At 35.4% G+C, this 26,019-nt stretch overlaps 1 protein-coding gene across 1 annotated transcript in view; it reads right to left on the bottom strand.

Annotated features, from left to right (window-relative positions):
* The window catches only part of LOC118846076 (cadherin-12), a 143,087-nt gene extending 127,406 nt beyond the window's left edge, over window positions 1–15,681 (bottom strand). Inside the window, exon 1 of the mRNA XM_036754261.1 lies at window positions 15,527–15,681. Coding sequence (XP_036610156.1) covers window positions 15,527–15,668 — 142 coding nt within the window. The 5' untranslated portion in view covers window positions 15,669–15,681. The remainder of the gene's footprint in view (window positions 1–15,526) is intronic.
* Window positions 15,682–26,019: the final 10,338 nt, after the last annotated feature.

Genomic DNA, 26,019 nt, shown 5'->3' with positions numbered 1-26,019 from the left:
GAACCAGAGGGCTTGGGATATGACAAACTGGAAGGCAAAAGAGTTAGGATTACAACTGAGAATCATCTATCCCGCAAAACTGAATACAATCTTTAAAGGGCAGCTAGCTGGCACTGTGGATAGGGCACTAACCCTAAAGTTAAGAGTATCTGAGTTCAAATCCAGCCTTGGACACGTGATACTAACTGTATTACCCTAGGCAAGTCACTTAATGCCAGTCGCGTCACACACATACGGACACACATCTGTGTGTGTATGTATGCATGTATATATCTGTGTGTATGTATACATGTTTATGTGTGTATATGCATATATGTACATGTATACATGTTTGTGTGTATATATGTATATATACATATATATTTATATATACATGCAATCTTTCAGGAGAAAAAATGGATATTTAATGAAATAGAGAATGTTCAAGCATTTCTAATTAAAAGACCAGAGCTGAATAAAAAAAATTTACCTCCAAATACAAAAAAAAAAAAACAAAATAAAGGGGTGAGAAAGAAAATTTCATACAAAGAAGGGGCAGGACTGAATGGGGTAAATTATCTCACATAAAAGAGACATTAGAGAGTTATCATAATGGAGGGGAAGATGGGGCAGGGGGAGTGCAGGACAAAGCTTAAACCTTACTCTCATCAGAACTGGTTAAAAGAGAGAATAACAAACACAGTCAGTTGGATAATAGAAATCTATTTTACCCCATAAGGAAGTAAAAAAGAATAGGGACAATAGAAGGGGGAGGGGAAACTGGTAAAAGGGGAGGGTATATTGGGGAAGGAGGTGATCAGAAGTGGAAAAATTTGTGAGGAGGGAAAGGGGAGGGTAAGAGAGAGGGGGATAGACAAGCAAAAAATAACATGGAGAGAAATACGTAGTTATCATTACTCTAAATGTGAATGGGATGAACTCACCCATAAAACAGAAGTGGATAGCACAATAGATTAAAAACAAGAATCCTACAATATGTTGTTTACAAGAAACACATTTGAAGCAGAGAGATATACACAGGGTTTTAAAGATAAGGGGCTGGAGCAGAATCTATTATGCCTCAACTGAAGCAAAGAAAAGCAGGGGTAGCAAGCGTGATCTCAGACAAATCAAAAGCAAAAATACATCTAATTAAAAGAAATAAAGAAACCCCATCTTGCTGAAAGGTATCATAGACAATGAAGTCATATCAATGTTAAACATATATGTACCAAATGGTATAGCATCTAAATTTTTGAATGAGAAACAAATAAGGATCAGACAAGTCCAAGTACTGTGCTACTTAGGTTTAAGGTTCAGAGATCAGTTCAAGTGAAATGTGAAACCCAAAGAACAAAATCAAGGCTCCACTGAATCAGTTCCAAAGAGTCAGAAGCCTCTGGAAGCCTATGGCCTAAATTTATACTCTTGAAAGAGACTTAATCTTGTTTCCAGGTAGAGAAATGGGCAATGTAGTCTAGTTCCCCAGAGTGTATGGCTGCTTCCAGCTTTGAGTTGTGTTTCGGCGAAGGCCTTTAGCTGTGCTCTTGAGCCCCAGGTCTGTACTGTAGAGCTAACCTGTGCTGTCAGTTGAGAAAAGTCTGAGCTACTGACACTGACACAAACCATGGTTAATGGAGAAAATGAAATGAGGATGAAGGTCAAAGCAACAACCTTTCCATGTCTCAGTTTTTATGTGTAAAAACTCAATAATCTCTTAAGTGACTACCAATTCTAAAGCTATGATCCAATTTAGTAGTATATGTTTATCTTGCTTTCCTCCAGAGGTTTCAAGTTTAGAACTAATTTTTCCTATTTGGAACAAGATTCTGTGTTTTGGTACCCTGACCAATGAATTACCTCCATACTCTCCTCTTGGGCCTACTGCTTTTACCCAGTCAGTAATCAAAGATAAAAAGACAGTATAGATTTGATAATTCTATAACAAAAGGCATTTCTCTAATCAGTTATGTTGTAGATTTCTCTATATTTTTAGCTGTTGCTGCTGTTCTCACTTGAAAGTAGGACAGCATTTCTCCTAACTCTTAGGGGCTTATATTTATTTTTTAGGTCATTGCACAAGGAATTCAGTGTGTACATAAGAAGGCATTAAAGTGCTATTCAAGCCTTGGGTGTACTTTCACTTCATTACATTTTTGAATATCCAAAAGTTATTCATTGAATACGTATGTCATTGGAAATGACACTTTGTAACTTAAAATACATTCCTTGAGTACAAATTGTTTTATTTTCTATTTATACCTTCTCCCTGTGATCTCATCAGTTCTCATGGCTTCAGTTATCATCTCTATACCAATGACTCCAAAACCCATGTACTCAATCTTTATATCACTCTACAGAGAGAGTTCTTGAACCACCAGCTGCCTTCTGGACACTGTCACTTGGATGTCCCATGCCCATTTATATCTCAACATTTCTAAAATGGACATCACTATTGAACTCTAAATATATTCTTCCTCCAAATTTCTCTATTCCTCTTAAGGACTGTATTAACATTTTATTAGTCACTTAGATTTGCAACATCAGCATTATCTTCAACTTTTCCCTTTCTATCACTTTCTCCATTTCCAATCAGCTACCTAGTCTTCTTATTAATTCTACCTCCACATCATCCTCCCTATTTATCCCTTCCTTGATAAGTGGGGCAGAGTGAAGGATAATAAGCATTTGTATCATGCCCACTATCAGCCACAGTGCCATAGGCACAGTGCTAAACACATTATAAATATTACCCCATTTGATCCTCACAACAACTTAGTTCAAGCCTCATTGCTTCTCACCTGGACTACTGTAATAACTTCCTAATTGGTCTTTCTTCTTCCTGCTTCTAGTCTCTCCCCTCACCGGCCTTATATCCACACAGCTGCCAAAATAATGTTCCTGAAGCACAGATCAGACCATTTTGGTCCCAAGCTTGAAAATATCCATTGCTCACCTTAATTCGTTGACGATAAAGCATAACTTTATTCCCTTCACATTTAACGCCCTTCACAATCTGGCTGCAATCAACCTTTCCAGACTTACTGTATATTACTTCCCAACCCACAGAGTACTTCTTGTTCTCCTAACTCAGGGTTCTATATCTGGCTTTCAGCCCTTCACTCAAACTTTTGCTCCCAACAGCTAGTAATATATTCACTCTTCACTTCTCCTTCTTAGAGTATTTAGATGTCTTCAAGGTTCAGATCACAGTTCAGTGCTACTTTTTAAAGGAAGCCTTTCCTGATAGCCCCAGTAGTTCATGCTTTTGCCCATTTTAAATCTTCTACTTTTGTTTAGTAAACAACTTACAAGTTGTATTACTCAGCTCCTGTCCACTCAGGCAAGGAATATTTGTCTCTTTCAGTCACTATTTCCCTAGTGCCTAATGCAATGCTTTACTTAGAGAACGTGTTTAAGAAATGTTTATTATTTTCATTTGATTTTGGTTTGGCTTATGATACAGTTTGCTTTATTAAAGAAATAGACCAGGTACCTGTTCTCTTTGCCTATGAGACTGTTAAGTAGATATCTCGAGCAAAGTAAGGTACATGAAATAGAAAAAATGTGAACTATATGAAAAATTAAAATTGGGCTTCTTTCATCATCCACTTTCAAAAAAAGTCTATAAAGGACTAGCTTCAGGTGGACAGACTTACTCTTTGGATATTGAAAATACTTCATTTGCATAAAAATTTAAATGTATACTACACTTCAATGTAACATTTTAGAGACTCTTTATCCAGAACAGCATGAATTTTATAATTACAATAAAAGCAAGAAATAGAATCGATGTTTTCAACAAATATTTTCTGCTCTGATTTTATTCTACATATTTGTAAAACTTTAATCATTAATGGGTAATATCTGGCAAAAGAATTCCCTTTGTTTTTAAAGACTTTGAGCAGTGTTGAGGATTACCCATAAAGACAGGCTATATGATCATTTCATAGCCCTCATATTGCACTGAAAGAAATATTAGATGACCTGAAGCCTTTATCTTAAAAACTCCTTTTCCCTTATGCCTTTGCTCATAAGAAGCTATGCTGAATGTCAAGCAAATTGAGAATTCATAGAGAAGTAGAAGTTTACAACACATTCATTCCCATTCAAAGTCATAAAATGAAAGGTTAGGACATTGAATAGGGTTCAACAAAGAATTCTCAGGCAATATAAAGTATCTCTTCTTGATATCATTTGATTTCAATGGCAAAATTGCCATGTCTACTCTAAAGAATGTGGAAACACTGGGACAAATTTTCCTAACCCAACAAAAATAAGTATCATTTGCATTACTTGCTTTTAATACATACACGTATATATACTAATATACATATACATATATGTATGTATATGTATTTTTGTTGTCTCATTCAATTGTTTCAGTCATGTCTGACTCTTCATGACTCCATCAGAGTCCAAATCCTAGCTGTTTGCCCCTGGGCAAATTGCTTAACCTTGTTTGCCTCAGTTTCTTGATCTGTAAAATGAACTGGGGAAGAAAATGGCAAACCACTCCAATATCTCTGTCAAGAAAAAAAATCAAGTATCATCAAGAGTCATACATGACTGAAACAACTGAACAATAACAACGAGGCATTTCAAATGCCTTCAAAGTATTCTCCAGGTGGGTGGGGCTGCAAATGTGTCTCACAAGGTAAAAAGGCCTTGTTATTTACAATAGATCAAAGGTTTTTTCTTAAGTTATAGGACTGTTTGGCAGTCTGGTGAAGCCGATATAAAAATAGTGCTTTTCAAGGGATAAAATAAAATACATAAGATCACAAAAGAAAACAAATACATAGGCAGATAATTATAAAAATATTTTAAAAAAAAGTTCATGGACCCTGGACTAAGAACTCCTAGTTTAGATAGAAACTAAATGAAAATTAAACACATAGGTATAGAAACCTTTAAAACAGGTTCCTTCAAGGCTACAAACCTGAACAGGGCTGCCTACATGTATAGTCTAATATTCTATTGCAGTTAAGTCCCCAAAATTTGCTAAAATGAAATGGTTAGCTTGTTGACCTAACTTGCCCTGATTGATATGGTGAGAGGAAAAAATATACTTTTTACTCTTTCCAGAAAGGCTGAGAATTGTTATTTTGTAATTTTAAAAATGGCTATATGTCTGGAGGGAGGAACTTTTTAATTCCCCCCACCTTAGGATTCATATTTTTATTCTACCATATCTCAAGGGCCATATTTGGACTGTTGCTTAAAAAATACATTTACAGAATAGGATTTAGTGGTATAAGGGACCTTGAGGATTACAGAATCCAAAATTTTCATTTTCCAGATCAGACAATTGAGGTAGAGAATGGTTAATTGAGTTGCCCAGATAGTAATCTCAGACTCAGGATTTGAAGTCACATCTTAAAACAGAAATGAGGAGATGTTTAAGTCTTAAATGAAGGGCATACATGGCTCCGTTGAAAAGTCTTTTGAACAAAACTGATGGAATTGAACGTTAGCTATTAATGACCAGCCTCTATTTAAAACTATTCTCAGGGGTAAGGTGAGTGATGGAGGGGAAAGACATTTAGTTGGGACAGAAAAAATCTTCTAACATCACTTTTTCTCAGAAGATATAGAATGTTTTTGGCTACTACCTTGTAAAAACATAATTATTTTATTAGTAAATAATACCAGCTGCATCCCCTTAGTACATTATATTTTACTGTAACTATTTCAAAAAGATCTATGTGTTCACACACTGAGGGAAATCTTAATGCATGAATCAAATCAAAACAAAACAAAAACTAGTGAACAGCTTTCTGGTTATGAGTATTCCCCAATTTAGCTGGACTGATCCTCTTGGGCAAAAGGTATTTGTTTCCTTATTGGATCTGTATTTGAAACATTTCCAATTTGGCAGTACCTCCTAGGGCTTGTTCTCCATTGTCAGACTTTGAGAACACAAATCATTTGTAGTGGAAGTACTAGAGAAGTATTTTACTAGCCAATGGTCCAAATGTTATTGTTATTTTGTACGCATTTTTTCTTTCTTTATTTTCCTCGAAGATGTTCTTTTATTTATAATGATAAGGAAAGATATTTTTATTCATGGCATGCAGTTCAGAAAATATACACTTTCAAATACATACTTTGTGTGTGTGAGTGCATGTGTGTGCACAGTATGAAGTGCTTTTTTAATTTTTAAATCAATTGTAATTGTTAACTTAAGCATCACCATCTATGACTTATTTTCAGCAAACAATTACTTCTTGCTTACCTGTGGTGATGCTGCTGTAAGATGACTCTGTCCCATTTGGGAACTATACTAGAAACTTTTTTACATTCAGTAAAAAGTCCAGCCTATTAATGTTGTGTAAGCATTTATTCTTATGGAACCTAAAATAAAACTGTGAGTATATTGATTGAATTCCTATCATTTACTAACTGTCAAACATTTTTATGAGAAGTCGTATCACCAGAATATTTCCCATTTTGTTACTTTTGAATTTCTCTCCGTGAGTTGCTGTTAGTGTTTAAAGTTCCCTTGCTCCAGGTGAGGTACATCGCTTTGTAATTTTGAGAAACATAACCAAAGGATCATGATTCTAACTTACTGTCCTATTGCTGGGTCTTTTGATTTGTTTGTTTTGTCCTGTAGTAATTTATATGCATAACATATAGAATTTCTGTAATTTCAGGTAAAGCAGAACTGTAAAAGTACTATTGCTGTAAATATATCTGGTCCTTTAACTGCAACACCAATAGCAGAACTAAAAAGTAAAGGGTTAAATATCTGGAGTTATTGAGGCATTGTCACAGATGAATAAGGAGATGTGGCTAACATGCCACCCACTATAACCCAGCTTAGAGAAGGAAGGTACTGCGTAAATTAGCCACCAAGATTGTGAATGATCAGCAATACCATACAATGCCTCCCTCACAGGGTTTTCTTGACCCAAGATCCTGACCTATTTGAAAACACAGCATGGATTTGATTAAAGATGGTAGCAGTGTATTGTTTTCCATCAGCTTATTTACATATGACTATTTTTGGCATTCTGAAGAATTGGATAAACTAGAAATCAAATAACTGAGGAATGAGTAATGTTTATGTAAGGACTGTCATAGTCATATATGACAGAAAGGTGGATTTTGTAAATTTAACATCACAAGTTAGAGACGGGTGACATTACTCATTCAAAAAGGTGGTGAAGTGCATAGAGTACCAGGCCTGAAGTCAAAAAGACTGGAGTTCAAATCTAGCCGTAGATACTTACTAGCTGTGTGACCCTGGGAAAGCCATTTAACCACTGTTTGCATCCATTTCCTCATCTGTAAAATGAGGGTGACAATAGCACCTACCTCCCAGGGTTGTTGTGAGGATCAATTGAACTAACTTTAAAGTGCTTAGCACAGTGCCTGGCACATAGTAGATGCCATATAATGTTAGCTGTAATGATGATGATGATGATGATGAAAATGATGATGATGCAGAGGCTCTAATTTGGAGGATTAAAAGGCATGGGTTAGGATGAAACCAGACGATGGAAACAGGAGAGGAAGCTAAGACCAAGAGGAGGTGGGAATAGAAGTCACTAACAGAAGATTAGACACGGAGCCTGACTGGAGTTCAATCCACAGGCAGGCCCCTTCAGGTGTGTGTGTGTGTGCGTGCGTGCGTGCGTGTGTGCGTGTGTGTGTGTGTGTGTGTGTGTGTTTCCCCCCCACCCCTGGGAGCCATGATGATTAGACAAAAGGCATTACTTTCCTGAGAGGCAATTGATTGGCTGGAGAAAGAATGAGTCAAATGAAAGAGCTGTAGCCAAGTGGGATCTGTAGTTTCTAGATTCACATTGAAGGAAAGAAAAAAAATAAAACAAAACCTCTGCTATTTGAATAGCTATTGGGTCTTAATGTTCCCTAACACCATCTACAGCCTGAAAGGAGAGAAACCTCGAGGATGCCTGTGTTAGTGTTTACTTCCTGAAACATCTTAACAGTAGGGGAATGAGATGCTTTTCAGCTGTTTCAAGCTATGCTGATATATTTTTGCCAAAAAAGCATAGTCCTTTCCTAGTACTCTGCTAAGTATGTCTCTGTGTTAAAAGAGAGTGACACTGCTTTGGTGTCTTGAGAGTAGCAGAGATACAGGATTTTGCCTAATAGGAAAGCTGTGGGGACCAGAAGAGGAGCAGACAGAATAGAGATAGTTCTGCCAACAAGGACAGGCTGTTCTATAAAGAGACCAAGGGCATCACAGCCTGATGTCTAAAATCATGAATTGTCCTGGGTATATGGTTTTCCCTATTCATGGACCTCTCTGCTAAGTTTCTGTGTGTGTCTACTCTCTCTCATAGATACTACAGTCACTGGTGGAAGAGTGTAACCCAGGTTTATGAATGGACTGTTGTATTTGGTTTTTTCCTGTGTTTGCCTTCTGTTAAGTAACTTGTGTTTATTCTTGTTATACCTTCTCATTTAATAAATATTTCTTGTTTAAAAGTTCATGTTACAATGTGATTGATTATGTGTAAATGGGATAATAGCTGGCATTTTAGGAGCTACTCTGGCAAGTAGAAGAATATATCATTCCCCTCTTACACACACACACACACACACACACACTTTTAGTTGTAAGCACATGACTATGATTATAACATAACTCCCTTCCCCCATTTACTACAAAGGAATATGCATAAAGGTTGGCTGAGGCTGTGTGGAGAGAGAGAGGGAGAGAGGGAGAGAAGGAGAGGGAGAGAGGGAGAGAGAGAGAGAGAGAGAGAGAGAGAGAGAGAGAGTGAGAGAGAGAGAGAGCAGAAGCATATGAGTACCTCTTAGCAAGATGACTGAGTTATTCTACTGCAGACAACAGAAATCTATAATAATTACGTAGTTCATTCATCACTTTGGGGGCATCTAGGTGGTGTAGCTATTAGAATGCCAGGCCTTACAGTAAAGAAGACTCAATTTACTGAGTTGAAATCCAGCCTCAGGCACTTATCAGCTGTGTGATGTTGGGCAAGTCACTTAGCCCTGTTTGCCTCAGTTCCTCATCTGTAAAATGAGTTGGAGAAGGAAATGGCAAACCACTCCAGTATTTCTACCAAGAAAACCCAAAGTAGGATCACAGTCAGACACTACTTAAAAATGGCTTAATGAGAAAAAGATACCCTTTAGTTTCTACCGAGAATTTTTTTTCAACCATAGTATGCTCTCTGTAATAACTTCTACACAGAAGGTCCATATGTTCATAGCCACATGGAAGAATTAGAGGCTAACAGGGTAAATTACAATGTCCCCTATAGTTAGCTATTTAAGCAAGGGACATTTATTAAGTGCCTAGTGTATGCCAGCCACAGCTGTATAAATAGGAACTTAACTAGTAGTGCATCCTAAAGCAGCATTTTGTTGATGGGATCAGGTCTAGCTTATTGAAACTAGGTGGTTCAGCAGAAAAAACACTTAATTCAGACTTAAGACCTGAGTTAAAAATTCCCTTTCGATTACTACATGATAATCTTGGACAAGCTTCTTTTGGCCTAGTTTCCTCATCTATAAGGTAGATTCTGGTTCTAGCTCTATAATCCTATACACAAATAGTTTTTCCCAGAAGTTAGTAGGATAGGTAATGGGCTCCTTTTTCATTGTTCACATTATTAGTGATTTGGTCTTCTAAAAAGGGATAATCTTTTCTGTTTCACACCCATGCTATAAACTACCAACAGTTCTCATTACAACAAGCTTACCTCATACCTGAAAATTATATACTGAACTATTGTTGATCCCTAATAAAAATGAAATGACAAAAGGGATACAAAAAATTCAAAGCTTCTAGGATGTATTATACTGGTAGGAACACAGGTCTGAAGATTTAAAAAAAAAGGGAAATTGTATTCAATATGTATGAACTAGACTAACCACCGGACTTCTACTAATGATACTCCCATGATCTTAAGTAATATGGCCTTCCAGAAAGTCACATTAGGATGATCTCTAGTACCTACTGGCACCAATCTAAATAAGAAGGGTCTCTTCCATTACATCCTGATCAGAAAAGATACTGTCCCTAGAAGGAATTTTTTGAGCTAGTCATTTGTCAATGCCATGTGCTGCCATATCATCTCCATCCATAGTATTACCCTACTCCACTCTAATTCTACATACTATTATCCTAATCCAAAATAATGTTGACCTTTCCTGCCTCCTCCTCTTCCCCCAAACACATTTTGGACCAATGTTTCCATCTCTAATTCACAACTTTTACCTAGACCTTTTGATTTACTTACCTCGGCAACTTGTTCGGCTTGACTCTGGTATAACTTGACTCTGTTTAAGCTTGGATTTCTACTTCTCCCTCCCACCCAAATGTGGTATATTTTTTCCCTCCAGGCCTATTAATTGCCCCTAATTACCCATAGTCTATGGTATGACATACAAAGGGTCCAATTGATCTTAAGTGAATTAGAGGTACTAAACAGAATATTACTTCTCTCAGAATCTTGAAATCAGATTATTAAATTCATTATTCTTTAACCAACAGCATTACATAGTATCTGCATAAACTCAGATACTAGTTGATATACATGAAAAAATTCTCTCATTAAAGAAAATGAAGAATGACTTCTTAAATTAAACTAAATAATAATAAATGTAATCGTAAATAGTATCCTTATTACATAGATTTAGATTCAAAAGAATTCTGTGTATATATATATATGTGTATATGTATGTATATACACACATATACATATATACATATGTATGTATGTGTGTGTGTATTTTACCTGGTCAGGTTTAATTGTCCTATGGTTTTGCTAAGTAGGAGGTTCCCCGCTAGCTTTTAAATCAAAGATATAGGTTTCATGAAATATGTAGTCAAAAATTCTTGAACTTCAAAAGACAAAAAACAAGCATTAGTATGAATTTAGTATATTTAATAAATTTTTTCAGATGTGCATTGACCAATAAGTGTTCTCCAATTTCTACCTACAGCATCACAAAATGTTGTCACTATATTTCTCTGAGGTTATTTCCATATTTGGGACAATTACTACCACCCTCTTCGCCACCTGGGCCCATTTCCTCATTTTCATGGGATTTACCGCTAGCAGTCAAGCATTCCACAATATTTGTTCTATTTTAAAGTCTGTTTGATTACCAAAACCTCAAAACACAGAGTGACTCAGGAATTGGAAAGGCCAAGGAGAGGTAGAGAGAGAAAAGAACAAAGGTCAGACCAAGTTGCAGTAATGTGTGGGCTTATGACTATATCTGTAGGAACACAAAATGATGAAGATAGATGTGAGTATACAGAGTCAGAGGAAATTGAATAAGAAGACCCAGCAAGCCTTTTAGTCAGCATAGCTCATTTAATGGCCAAAGTATACAGCTAGAATCCAGAATACTATTTCAACATACAAACTTGCCTTAAAAATTCCTCATAATTAAAGTGGAAAAGCACATTTTTATATTGGCATACTTCTATTCTACTGTAATTTTATAAATTATATATATTTTAAAATATTTTGCATTGTGGAAATGAAAATGAAAGAAAACTTTATATCTTTAAATACCTATCTACTTAATTACCTACCACTAAAGTTGAGCAGGCTTTTTTTTTATGTCACAGTCAATCCAGCAAGTCTATCTTGTCTAATAATATGAGTAGTCAATTAAATTAGCTAGTGCAAATTAATACAGTAAAATGATTCAACTACCCAAGTTAGATGTTTCCTAGTCAGGTTGGTTTTTTGTTTTTTTGTTTGGTTTGGTTTTTTGCTTGTTTTATGTATATAAATCACGCCAAAGTTTATTTTATGAATGCATTTTTATGGGTGTTATAACCATGTTTATTAGTGAGTTACTCGCTGGTGGTACAGTAGACGCTGATGTTAGATACTTTAACTTTTAATTTCATAAATAATAGTTGTAGATTTTAGAGCTGGGAGGGACCTCAGAGGCTATGTATGAGTCAAATGACTTCATTTTACTTACAAGGAAACTGAGATATAGAAAGGTTAAATGACTTGCCCACAATCACATAACTAAGGCATGTCTGAGGCAGAATTTTAAATTATCTTCCTGACTTTAAGTTCAGTGGCCTATCCACTACTCCAAACTGCTTCTCATGCACTAAGAATTTTCATTTGTAATAAACACATGTAAAATGAATAAGACATTTACATTACACCAAAATGTAGTTTAAAATATTACTAAAGGATACGATTTTTCCAAAGCAGTAAAATATATAAGAAGCACATTTACTGACTCATTCTCTGTTTTGGGACTGAATATTCCATGGAAACAATTATTTTTTTTAAAAAAAAAGGAAAATAAATAATTATCTTCCATTCGTGTGCTTATAAATCTAGAAGCTCCATCATTTATAGCTGATTGGACAATGTTTTATTTTCCTAAATTGCTCTCATATTTACCGTATTGTTTCTGTGCAATAGAAAGGGGGTACAAGGCAGAAACATGAAAATTTTGCGAAGCATGAATTAAGCACTTCACTTAATTGACTTGATCATAAGATATAATTTATAGCAGCCTGTCAGATAGCTGTGCCATTTAAATTTCAAGCATGTGGAAGCCATCACTCATTTTAGCCAGTGGAAAGAAACCACAGCAAGTCTTCTGTGCCCATTGTAAACTTAGGCAGCTGTTAGACTAATAATGAGAAGAACTAACCTTTATATATCACCTACTTAATGTGAGACACTGCTAAACTCTTTACAAATATCCTCTCATTTGATCATCAAAACAACTCATGGAGGAAGGTGCTATTTTTATCCCATTTTACAGATGAGGAACCTGAGGTAAACAGAAGTTTAAGTCACATGCCCAGGTTCACATAGCTAGGGAGTGTGTGAGGACAGATTTAAGTTCAGGTCTTCTTCACTATAGGCCCAGTGCTCTATCCACCGCACCACCTAGCTACCCCTAGGAAAGGAAGTAAACACACTGACAAGGTCAAGAAATTGTTGTTTGTGACCTCCAGTGGTTATATCTTGAGAATGACTTTACCATTGTTACAAAATGTTTTGAATCTATCTTCTCTAGGGAAGTTTTTGAAGTTATATATGTCATTTCTGATCGGATTAACAGACTAACGCCTCAATGGCTGTTGAAGGACAGGTTCCCACTCTAATTCCTTATAGATGTAGAAGGTCTAACAAGGTAGCCACATGGCAAAAAAGTTCAGTATTTGTCAAATTTTTATTATATATATAGATGAAGCTAAAATGTATTCAGGATTATTCTATTAGTTCTAAGGATTTGTCTTGTTCTCTCATCAGGCCTCCCACTATACAACCAGCTTGGGGGAAAATGAGGGAACTCTCAACTTTCTTGACTTTCTGTTCAAAGAACTATTATTTTCATTGGGATTTATTAAATTACATACGTGGTTTTAATTACTCCAGATATTTTAAAAATCTCTTCTCAGCGGAAATGAGCAATTGGTTCACTGTTTGCAGATTTATTCTTTTTCTCTGAAGTGTGTAATTTAAAATGACAGAATAGTAAGAAAAAACTAGTCAAAAAAGACATAAAACCCAATGGAAGAATTTTTTTTTATTTATATAAAATTTGAAACTAATTTCTTATTTTAAGTTAAAAGAAGAGATTGCCTAGCCCCTATATAGATTATCCTTCACATTCTGTGCCCTCCTCCCAAAAAAACCCCACAAACATAGTAAAAGTTACCTAAAATCAAAACAAATGGTAAAATACTATGTGTGTATAATCACAGAGGCATATGTGATATATTCCTCTATGTCATTTGAGTCTTATTTTCAGGCAAAATTCTACACATTTCCAGTAAAAAAAGCATCCCATGTTTAATGAAAGTAAAATGATACAATGCCCTTGAAGAGTCTTGAATTCCCTGAAATTTTGGTAGAGAATGCCATTAAAAAATCAAATTCATTTTTCCTTCCTGCTTGACAATTCATTTTCTTAAATATTCTTGTCTTTGCATATAGAAAATAATTAACTAATTTATATATTGGAACAAAATACCCCTGAGTTATGGAATTCTGTTAAAACCCTATATCTCTTATTAATAACACCGAATTATCTAACATTATCTTCACACAATAATACACAATAGTTTACCTGAGATTTTTTTGTCTTATTATTTCCTATGTTTGAAGTGTTTTGTTACAGTTTGAAATTTAGAAATAAGGAAAATATGTGTTCCTGGCTTTTTAGCAAAGGTGGCACAATGAGTAGAAATCAGCATTAGTAACCAGGAATAAATCCTGCCTCAAGCATTTAGCTGTGTTACCCTGGGCAAATCACTTAACTTTTCTTTGCCTCAATTTCCTCCTCTATAAAATGGGAATAATAGCACAGTATTGTTGTGAGGATCAAATGAATTAAATATATATATATGTGTGTGTGTGTGTATATATATATATATTATATAACACTGAAAAACCTGAGTGCTATATAAATCAGTCATTATTATAATTATCGTTAGCATTATTAATGTCTTAACACAAGTTACCTCAAAGTAGAAAATAACAGGGGACACATACTAACTGATTTAGCCAATTATTTAAGTTATCATTTCATTTAATAGGAACAACCATGCCAAATAGCAATAATTGCAGCTATGTTCATGCAAAGTTGGTATCCAAGGATCTCATCAAGTTCCCCACAGCAACATGAGCCCTCATTTGATCTGACAGTACCAAGTGAGAGATTCATCACATGTGTACTGGAATGCTGGAAACACCTGCTTAAAATCTGTAGGAGATACAAGGAGTGAAATACTAATGAAAAGTTTTAGTCATGCAGCACTACAAAAAAAAATATGATACTACAATAAAAAAGTGACATTTGCAACAGAAAAGAAAATAATATAATAAAGATGCAAGTATGATACTCTGTTATTCAAGAAAAATAACTGTTAATGGTTACGTAATAATGAAACATCTAGTTGTAATCAAAGTGACTCAAACATCAGTCTTCTAACATCACTCTGGAAATTCTTATAATTTCTTACATTTTAATGAATGATGATGGTAAGGTAAATATGCTGTAGGGCTATAGATTATGGATTTAAAACCAGAAGGGCCCATCTAGTCAAATTACCTCATCTCCCTCATTTTACGGGGGGTGAGGGGGTGGGGGGGTGGGGGGAGGCAGAGAAAGAAACAGCTTTGACATCTTAAGCAAAAAGAAGATAAAATGAACATGGTGCCATACGTGGCTTTATCAGTAATCTTTAAATCACAACACAATTTACACAGGGATGCTCCCTTTAACTCAGGAAAATGTCAAGACCAAATTCACCCTTGGCTATTAACACATTCCTTTTGATTTTAGATACAAATAAAGGAAACACTCACTGGTTTTCCCTTCAGTTAAAGTATGGTTATATGTTCAAGCAGTTCATTTTCTCTTATGCCACGATCTGATGCAATCAGTCTGGCTGAGGCACATTTATTTTTTCTGTCTATCCACATCTTTTCCCTGACTGTCAAATTCTTCAAAAACATGTATGCATGGATTGGACATTGAAGGATTTTATAAACAATTGCATTGACTTTTGACTTTAATATGGAACACAACATACTTTTGGGGAATCTAGGTGGATTGTCATTGACATCAGTGAGAGTGATGTTCACTGTAGTGGTTCCTGCTAGTCCTCCCAGCTGTCCTCCCATGTCCTTGGCTTGGATGAGTACTTGATATTGTTCTTTGACCTCCCTGTCCATATTTGGCAAGGCTGTTCTAATTATACCTTCAAGGAAAAAACAAAACATACATATCACAAAAATTAAATTCCATAAAATACAATATTCGTTTCCTGCTCTTTGTCATGGCAGGGAAAGTGGGCAATCTAGTGGAACTAGCAAAGAATGGCAGAGTTTTTTTTTTCTTTTTTAATAGTTCTTTGGCATATTTTACCCCACCCATAACATAGTACCACAGCCTTTTGATTTCTTTCCTCTCACATACTTATTTGATATCTCACAAATAGTTCAAAATAGTGAAAACTAAAATTGCTCTCTCTAAATTCATGGTAATCATGTTTTTATTGTTGATCCCATGAGATGGCATTCTATATAGAGGTGATGATTTTATAATGCCATCATGCTTTTGATACATCAGTACACGTCGCCCCTTAGTTTCAGTCTAAGAAGGATTCAAGGTCCATCTTGCACAAAATTCTTTTCTGTATCTTACAGATTGAAAACAAGTTTTCAGGCTATTTTTCCTTTTGTATATAGTACTGAGGTAGTGTTATTCTTTATTTTAAGTAATAAATATTAAATTACTTGGGTGATGTTAACAATAATGACCAACTGACAAGTGTTTACTAAGCCCTTACACACTTTGTGTTAAGCAGTAGGAATATAAAGACACAGATAAAATAGAATCTGCCCTTCCAGAGCTTAGACTGTATCTGGAAAGACAACACCTACGTGTTTAATTATATGTGAATAAATACATAGCATTGAGTTTATTTTTTCCTGGGAAGTTAAGGAGGCTGCAGCATTATTAAAACATTAACAAAAGAAGGACTCAGGAGAGGCCTCATAAAGAAGGCAGCACTTGAGCTGAGCTGAACCTTGAAGGAAAACAGGGAATTCTAAGTGGCTAAGGTGAGATAGAGGGCATTCTAGGCCCTTGAAAAGTAACAAGATGTAGAATATCAGGTTAGGTGAAGAGTATATAATAAGGCTGGAAAGGAAAATTGGGACCATGTTGAGTTTTAAGTGATAGGACTTTGTAATTGACATCAGAAGTACCACAAAAAAGTACATTACAAATATTGCAAATACACACCTTATCTTAGGAACAGCTTAGCTTTCTGACGCTCAACACTATGAATGCATCAGCACTAGTCTTCACCTCTGTGCTTATCCATCCACATCTGGTCATTGGCAAGAAGCATATCAATTGTCTTTTTCTTAGTAAAAAGGCTTGTTCTTACTGTTGGCAAGTCTTTTGGTGAAGACTAAATCCTACATACCTGAAATTTTGTTTCTCAAGAATACCTTCTGCGTTCCTAATTCCTTCTACTTAACCTTCCCAACTTTGGAATTTTTGCCTACCTAAATCAATAATGGCCTCCTTGTTTTAGCTCACATCTCTTTGGTTTTCATCTCTGATTCACCTTACATTAACTGTAAGCCTGTCTCATTTATCAGAAGGAAAATGCTGTTCCCTCTTGTCTTCTTTTCATCTGACTTTCAATTGTTATTCAAACAAATAAACACAATGCCTTGTATTTAATTGCATATAATTAAATAATGTAGGTTTTTCTACTACAACTACTATTACTCTTCCTCCTCCTCCTCCTCCTCCTACTACTACTACTACTGCTAATAGAGCTACTGCTACTACTGTTGCTGCTGCTACACTTTCTAGGTAATTAGAATTTATACAGCACATGCTATGTGGCAGGCACGGTACTATGTACTTTACAATATCTCATTTGATCCTTACAAAAATCCTGGTAGGTAGGTGCTATTATTATCCCCATTTTATTCTTGAAGAAACTGAGACAAAGAGAGGTTAAGTGACTTGTCCAAGGTCACACAGATAGTAAATGTCCAAGGTGGATTTAAATTCAGTTCCTCCAGACTTTAGGAGCAACACTCTATCTTCTGTGCCACCTAGCTGTCCTCAAGAATGTGTGTCTGTACACACATACACATACTTATATATTGCATATATGCTTACATATATTATCCTGATAGGAAAATTGACTCAAAAACAAATGTTCCCATCTGTATATATCAAGTTCGTTTTACTATACTATACACTGAGCTATACTAGTCTACTTCTCTACCTTTTAGTCCAGTATTCTCAAGTGTTTTTAAATAGAATTCAGGGCAAATTAAAAAGTACATGGAATATCATATTTACTTCTTTAGCAAAATTCAGATATTTTAAGGTATTTGATTTTTCTGAAGAAATAAAACTCAAATTTTGCTAGAGAACTAATTATTTCACACGATGATGATGATGACGATGATGATGATAGCTAACATTTATATTGTGCCTACTTCTGCTGTGTCAGGCACTGTGCTAAGTGCCTTATAATTATTACCTCATTTGATCCTTACTACCACAATCCTGGGAGGCAGATGCTATTATTAACTTCATCTTACAGATGAGGAAACTGAAGCAAAGAGAGGTTAAGTGGCTCACCTAGGAATTCTCTGAGGAAGTATTTGCAATCAGGTTTTTTTGATTAAGATAGTTCTGCATATTTTCTGAATTCTATCTAAGCTAATTCTCATTGCAACTAACATAACTTCTTGCCTACACTATTGTAAATAGCCTCTGAAATGGTCTTCCAGCATTCCAAGTATAACCCCATTTTAAGTCTTTCTCTTCTCTAATTCATAACACTGCTTGAATCTTAATCTGCTGCTTTAATCATGTCACTCCTCTATTTAAATACTTATAGTAACTCCTCAGTTCCTCCTGAATAAAGAACAAATCCCTGATTCTGCCACTAAAGTCTTTAATAATTTGTCTGCAGAATGCTTTTTCGACCTTATCTTATGTTCTTTCCTTTCAAATACTCTACATTCTTGCTAAGCGATACTCTCCTTTATTCCCATTCTTGTCCTAACTCCTCCTATTTCTATGACTTTGCTGGCATGATTCTTTATACCTAAAATGGACGCTCTTCACCCTACCTATTTAAGTCCCTTTCTTTCCTTCAAGGCTTAGCTCAAGTGGCCTAATTCATGAAGCCTACATTGATCTTATCCTTCCCACCCAGTTAAAAATGTTCTCTCCCAAACACTGAACACAATAATAGCAACACTGTACAATGATCAACTATAAATGCCTTAGCTCTTCTCAAATACAATGATCCAAAACAATTCCAAAGGATTTATGATAGAAAATGCTATCAACATCCAAAGAAAGAACTGATGGAGCCTGAATTCAAATTGAACCATACTCTTTTCACTTTATTTTTTTGTGTTTTTTTTTTTAATTTTTGGTCTGTTTCTTCTTTCACAATATGACTAATATGGAAAAATGTTTTGCTTGATTGCACATATGTAATCTATATAAAACTGTTTACTGTCTTAGGGAAGGGGGAGGTGAGGGAGGGAGAAAGAAAACTTGAAACACATTTTTAAATAAATGTTAAAATTTGTCTGTAAATGGAAAATGGAAAAAAAGTATAAAGAAAGAAGGAAAAGAAAAGTTCCAGTAACTATGACCCAATGAAATAGAAACTGAAAAAAAATCTCTCTCCCACCTCATATTTTTCATAAGACTTTGCCAACTTCCCCCCTTTGCACTTCTTTCCCTGTTCTTTGGTATCTGTATGTGTATACACATACATACATATGTACATACACAATATATGCATATATATACATACACACATATATACACATAAGGCCTGTGTCATGCATATCTTTATATCCCTGGTATTAGCACAGAATGTGTGCTTAATAAATGTTTGTTTCATAAGTGAATGGATGAATAATACATTTATTTAAACTTTGTTAGAATTGCCTGTTGAGTATCTGCTTATGGCAAATACCACTACAAAACCTAATGTATATTCTTTCTCACCTTTGTCATTGGTACGTGATCCCATTCTGCTATTTTGAACCCTACTTCTTAAGATACAGTGTTGGGGGACTTAATAAATAAGAGTGCGGGAAATTGAACATATTACCAGTTTCAACATAAGGAAAGAATCTGAAACAAGACTTCAGTGACTGATGACTCAATTTAGGAACATAATCCATTTTCTGTAAGGAAATACCTTTTCTGGTATCCTCAGGTAGTTTGTCAGTTACACTCACAATTCAACCAAGATTTCACCTTTTTAAAGGGTGTGACCCTGCAACATAAAACTACTCATTGTGGGATGAAAATGTGTAGAAAGTAGACCAGAGAAAGCCAAATGACTGATCATATTTTTAGTTTGATTCAGATTTCTTGGGTGTGGGTCCCAATAGGTGTGTCCTAATAAAATAAAGATAAAACAGTAAGGAAAAAATAAAATAAAACCTTGGATTCTATGGAAGAAAATTATAATTTCCTTCATAATCAACCAATCAATTAACAAGTATCAAGTAAATACTCATTTTCTGTCAGCATGGGATATGTCCTAGCCATACAAAAAAAAAAAAAACGAACATACAACAAAGAAACCGACAAAATGGGGAAGAAGCAAAAGAAGACCCTGCTTTATATTTCACCACATACAGAGACTAAGTATATAGTGGAAAGAACACTGGACTGGGATCAGGAGACTACTAAATCATCAATTTAGGGGTACAAGAAATCTTAAAGCCCATCAAATCCAACTCTTAAATTTTTGAGAGGAGAAACCAGGAGCACTTGGATATTAAGATATTAAGCCCAAGTTCATACAGGTTCATACAGCAAGCATCTGAGGCAGAATTTGAGCCTCCATCCTTTGAAATCAGAGTTAACACTCTTTCCACTACATATGGCTGCTGAGATTTAAATCTGTGCTCTGCCACTTATGAGCTTCCCTTTAACCTTTTTGAGCCTCAGTTTCCTCATGTGTAGAATGAAGATTATAATTAATTCACATACCTAAGTTTAATAATTTTATTAAGAAGATCAAATGAGACAATTTAGGTGAAAGTGCTTTGTTAATTGTAGTGTACTGGGTAAATGTAAGCTATTATTATTAATTATAATTCATGATCACAATTGCCCAATATTAAATGACATCATGTGAGTTTGATCTATATATGTAATTATAAGATCTTGTCCAATAAGCCAGAAGGTCAAGCAATGATTTCTTCAAAAACGATACACAATGCTAGTCATTTTTGAGTGCTTATTTTCAGCCTAAGGAATTTTCTACAACCATACTAATTGGAAGACAAGCAAGAAAGATGAAAATATAAAGTGACCCTTTCTCTGTGACTAGTTTAGCATCCAAAATTCACCAGTAAGAGCTACAGATCAGAAAGTTTTCCCCTGCAGGACAACAAACTCCTGTTATTTTGTTGCTAAGAAAGGAATACTTCCTCAGCATGCACTCTTTTACCTTATTTGAGGAGAAAATTAAAGGATTGGAACAAACTGTCTACACATGACAGTAGTTTCTATGGGTACCTCTGATCTTATTCCTAGTTAGGGATTATCATTTTGTCCCTGGAAGAATACCTGTGGGGGAACATTTTCTGCTTGGTCTTATGTTCTACACAGGAGAGTTATGAGTGAATAGAGAGCTATTCAATTCCCATGAGGGAAAAAGAAGGTTATACATTCCTTTGCTCCCTCACAACAGCAGGGATCCCTTCATGCTTTTCTATGAGTGCTGTCCTTCTAACTGTAGGTCAAGATTGGATTCACAGGAATGGGGGTGGAGGGAGTGTGAAATATACATATACACACAAATATGCAAATAGGCATGCAAGCACACACACACACACACACAGATGAAAGCAAATACATTTTTTTAATTTTATGAGAGTATTAAAGGATTTCTTTGATATTACCATTGTTTGAATGATTTCTACATTTATTAGTGCTTTTACTCTTAAATTAAAAAAGAATACAGACTAGCTGATTGCTGGAAATGTCTTTTTCATCCTATTAATTCCTAGGAACTCCACTTATTCACTATAAGCATACCAGTGTCATGATCTTTCATGTAAGCCTTGCAGTTTGGTGCCTGGTTTACTAGTCAATTTCCTGTTTGGGGAAAAGAGATAATAATGAAAATACATTTTATCAGGAGGACTAGGACAGGGCGAGGTTTGAATTTATATAAGATGTATTCAAGGATCAACATCTAATTTCTTTTCAGCACTCAAGGGATACTTGATTCACACACACACACACACACACACACACAAATAAAGTTATTACCAGTTGGAAAAATATCTCTTTGAACAGTATTGCTTGCTTCTACTGCTGCCAATGACTTCAGGAGTTCATAAATAACCTGCTTAACATATTAACTCATCATGCTGTACTTAGGACCTATGAACTCCAGAAAAAAAATTTTTTTTTCGAAAAAAGAAATGCCAGTTGGTAAAAGGACTAAAACGGCATTTTTCTACTCCTATTATAGGAAAATGGGATTTAAATCAGGAGGTTGCTCTGCATGTATAGACCTACTACCTTCTTTGATAAGTATAAAGAGAAGGGCTTGGATATAAAGTCAGTTGACACAGGGGGAAGGAAGCAGGAAACTCTCTTGACTATTCTACACATACTTATTCAAGCCTTTAGGACTTCTGAATTTCATGATGATGGCTGGAAGGGATATGGAAATTTTTAAGTTTGCAGGCAGAAAAGAAAATGCATTATTTAAAGCATTCCACATTAGACTACATGTGTAGACACATAGGGCTTTGTACCTAAATACTAAGTACATGAGACTATTAGAAAATTCAAACCCCATATACATTTACCTCCTAGGATTTTGGATTTAGAGATGAAAAGGACCTTATCAGCCATCTCATCCAATCTCTTCATTTACAAATGAAAAAAAAAAATGAGGCCTGGAACAGTTAAGTGATTCATCCAGCATAGCAAAGGTAGTATTTGTACCCAGGTTCTCTGAGTCTAAATCTAGCAGAGTTCTTTCCACTGTACCAACATGCTTCAATTAGCTTATGAAGGAACCAACCTAATGTATTGACAGAATAGGTGGTCACTTCCATGGAATGAACTGAGGGGCAAAGACAAAGGAACAGTTCTCCTGAATATTTCCCCAAGTCCCTATTAAGCTACCTGAAATTTCACCGTTCAAAAGAGATAACCTCTCCAAAATATCTTCAATAAAAATGCAGCTCTAGGGGCTCTTAACATTAAAGCTATTATAAATCATTTAAACCAAAGTATGAATTAATTTATCAATCCACAAGCATTTCTTAAAAATCTAACATGGGGCAGGCACATGACTGACAGTAAATACACAGCACAGGCAATACAATCTAAAAGTAATAATTTTTAAAGGATTGGAGAAAGGGGAATTGATGAGGCTAAGAGGCCACAGCATAATTTATCCATCTTTTGCTTAAGGTCAAATGAGGGGTCTCTAAGAACACTGGCTCCCTCAAAGCTGGGAAAGGGAAAGAGTTGGGAGGTCTATATTAGCAAGGGAAATGGGTATAGAATGAGGAAGTGTGAGGAAGCTAAATACAACCAACTAATAAATCAAAAGTATTTATTAAGCACCTACTACATGTAAGTCACTGCACTAGGCAATGGGGACAAAAGTACAAAAAAATGAAACATTCCCTACACACAGTTTCATAGACCTCCACATTTTCATCAAGCCAAAACTGGAATCACTCTATAATAAGGGTGTACAGGATCAAAAGGTTAGAACCTCAAAGCTTATGTATAAATTCAACACATTAATTTCAGAGAGGTGGCTGTAAATGACTGAGGTACTAATTTGAATGTAGGGATTCTAATGACTCTAGATGCATTTTCTTGCCACTACATCACTGAACATATAGATTAAATAATATCACAGGAGTGGTCATTAACATTAGACCACACATTTCTACATGGTTCCCTTTTAATATAGACATATTAGTATAATTTGAATATGAAATATGTTAATTTTGTTTATATAGAACAAAATTTGTTGACATTTAGTCATATTTTTAAAGATGTTTATAAGCAAATTTAGGTCTTTTAATTTCAATATTTACACTTAGTAAATCTCAAGACTTGAGAATAATTTATCATTTCAATTAATACTAAAATAAAATCAGCTACCATCATGTCCACATACACACACACACACATGCACAAAAACATAAACACTACAACTAATAAACTAGAAGAACTCAATTCTCCAACTGTTTTTTCAAAGAATATTATTTTGAGGATTAAGGTTTTTGTTTTTGTGCTTGTTTTAAATACTTGTAAGTAGTGCACATGAATCAGCAGCAAAATTATAGATAATTCATGTGTGTTGTCTATCTTTACAGCCAACATATTGGAAAATTTCTTATTCTTCTTATTCTCTCACTATCCAAAAACTTTTCTTTTCTGAACAACTTAACCAAACAATTAGGTACCTCCCAACATTCCTGTAAATCTTCCTCGTCTGTTGAGATAACTGTACCTACAAAGGACATGATTCAGGTTTTTCTTTTCATATAGAAAAAGGTGTATCTTGACCAGTATTTGGTATTTGTAATAAGTGGCTATTGGGTGAAATTACAAATGCTCAAAATTTTTAAAGAGACAAAGTTTATTTTTAGTGCATTCTTTCCTCTCTTGGTTTTCCCACCACTATCCACACAACTATATGGATCCCAGTTCTATAGAAACTCATTCTCCTGTTACCTGATAAACTTTTGGCATTATAGCCTCCTTATAATATTTTCATTTTAACAGGAGACTCCTGAAGATGATTAAGCCTTCAAGACTGGTATTATAATTCTCCAGCAGGCATTCTTAACCTGGAATCTTTGAACACACAAACACACACATGCACATACACACAGACATATACATATACACACATATACATATATAATTTTATAACTATTTCAATATAATTTATTTCCTTCATAATCATGTATTTTATTTTATGCATTTAAAAACATTGTTCTGAGAAGGTCCATAGTCTTCACCAGACTGCCAAAGGGGTCCATCACCCACACACACACACACACACACACACACACACATTAAGAATGTCTGCTCCAATGACTGAATTTCAGACATTTTGAATGGCAGTGGGTGAGACGGTTGGTCTGCTCAGTGAACCACATGGGTAAGCAAATATTGTCCCTATTTATAAATTTAGGCTTGCTACAGAAAGAAGTTAGAAGGCAAGACTTACATCAAGTCTAAAGGTCAATCTCTTACTCAGGATGTGTGTGAGTTGTCTGCACTATCTGTGTCACAGGGTAGATAGAAAAAAAGATAATAAATATAACCTATGGCATCTTAGCTCTGGTCTCATATGTACCAAATTCATCTTGAGGCCTTCTCTTTGGCTTATGCCTCCACTTAGAGTTCCCCTGGGAACATCTGAATTTTGCTGACTTCTAGCTTTTCCCAAAAGAAACTCAGCTCTCATATAAGCATCAAACTAACAAGGCATAAAACACTGGAATTTATTACAAACAACAAAAAATATAGAAAAGATTCATTCCCTAGCCCATAGTAAAGAGAATTTTTCCTTCTAATGAATTCCACACTTTCCACAGAAATAATAAACTCACCCAAGCTTAACAGTGCCATGTTGAGGTTAAGTTTTCACCCTTTACTCCCACCTACCAAATAGGGAAAAATCTTGGAGGTGCTGGACAGTTGACCTCCCTGCCACAGACCTACAGTCTGTAAAGGACACAGTTCAGGTCTTCTCTTTCATACAGTGATTAAGTTTAATTAATCCTTAGTTCTGGCCACTCTTCTGGTCAATCTGTCTGGTGATCCCTGCCACTGCAATCTCTTTTTAACCTTTGACACATTATCCCACTATTGCTACTGCCTATAGATCCATGCTTCATTTCCCCTTCTCTCTCCCTCTCTGACTGACTCATATATAGCTCAGCATCACCACTGTCTCCCTCCTATGGGGGAGCTTTCACACTGCTGCCACCACCAGTCAACCACTATTTTCTACTTCTTCTTCCTCAGTAAAGTATTAACAACTCTTAGAATAGGTAGCCAGACTCATTTCCAGCTCTTTATTTTAGTCAGCCTCAGAGTACTAACTGGCAGAATTTAGTTACTTGACAGCAGGGGCTATTTTTGACTAACATACATAGTAAGTACTTTATAAATACTTGTTATTTGACAAAAGGGGGTGCCCAGGCAGTTGTAAAGTTGTAATTGTCATTGCCAATAGGTCCTTGTCCTCACTCCACACTGACTTAGGGCAGCTAAATCCCATTCATTATTTCACCACCTTAAAGTTTAATATGCCTCACCTGTGCCCTACACATGGGTCGGCACCTTCTGCTAAGTCACTTGGGGTTGGAAGAAAACAACAACAACAAGGAAACTTCTTCCAATTGGCAGCTCCGAATGGGAACCCTAAGGGACAAAGGCTCATATCCATTGATGTTGTCAGACATAGTCAACATCTCCTGCTAAGTCATTTTGAAG

Source organism: Trichosurus vulpecula, chromosome 1 (assembly GCF_011100635.1).
Source record: "Trichosurus vulpecula isolate mTriVul1 chromosome 1, mTriVul1.pri, whole genome shotgun sequence".
NCBI classification, from domain to species: domain Eukaryota; kingdom Metazoa; phylum Chordata; class Mammalia; order Diprotodontia; family Phalangeridae; genus Trichosurus; species Trichosurus vulpecula.
This window is presented reverse-complemented; position numbering and strand designations above follow the sequence as displayed.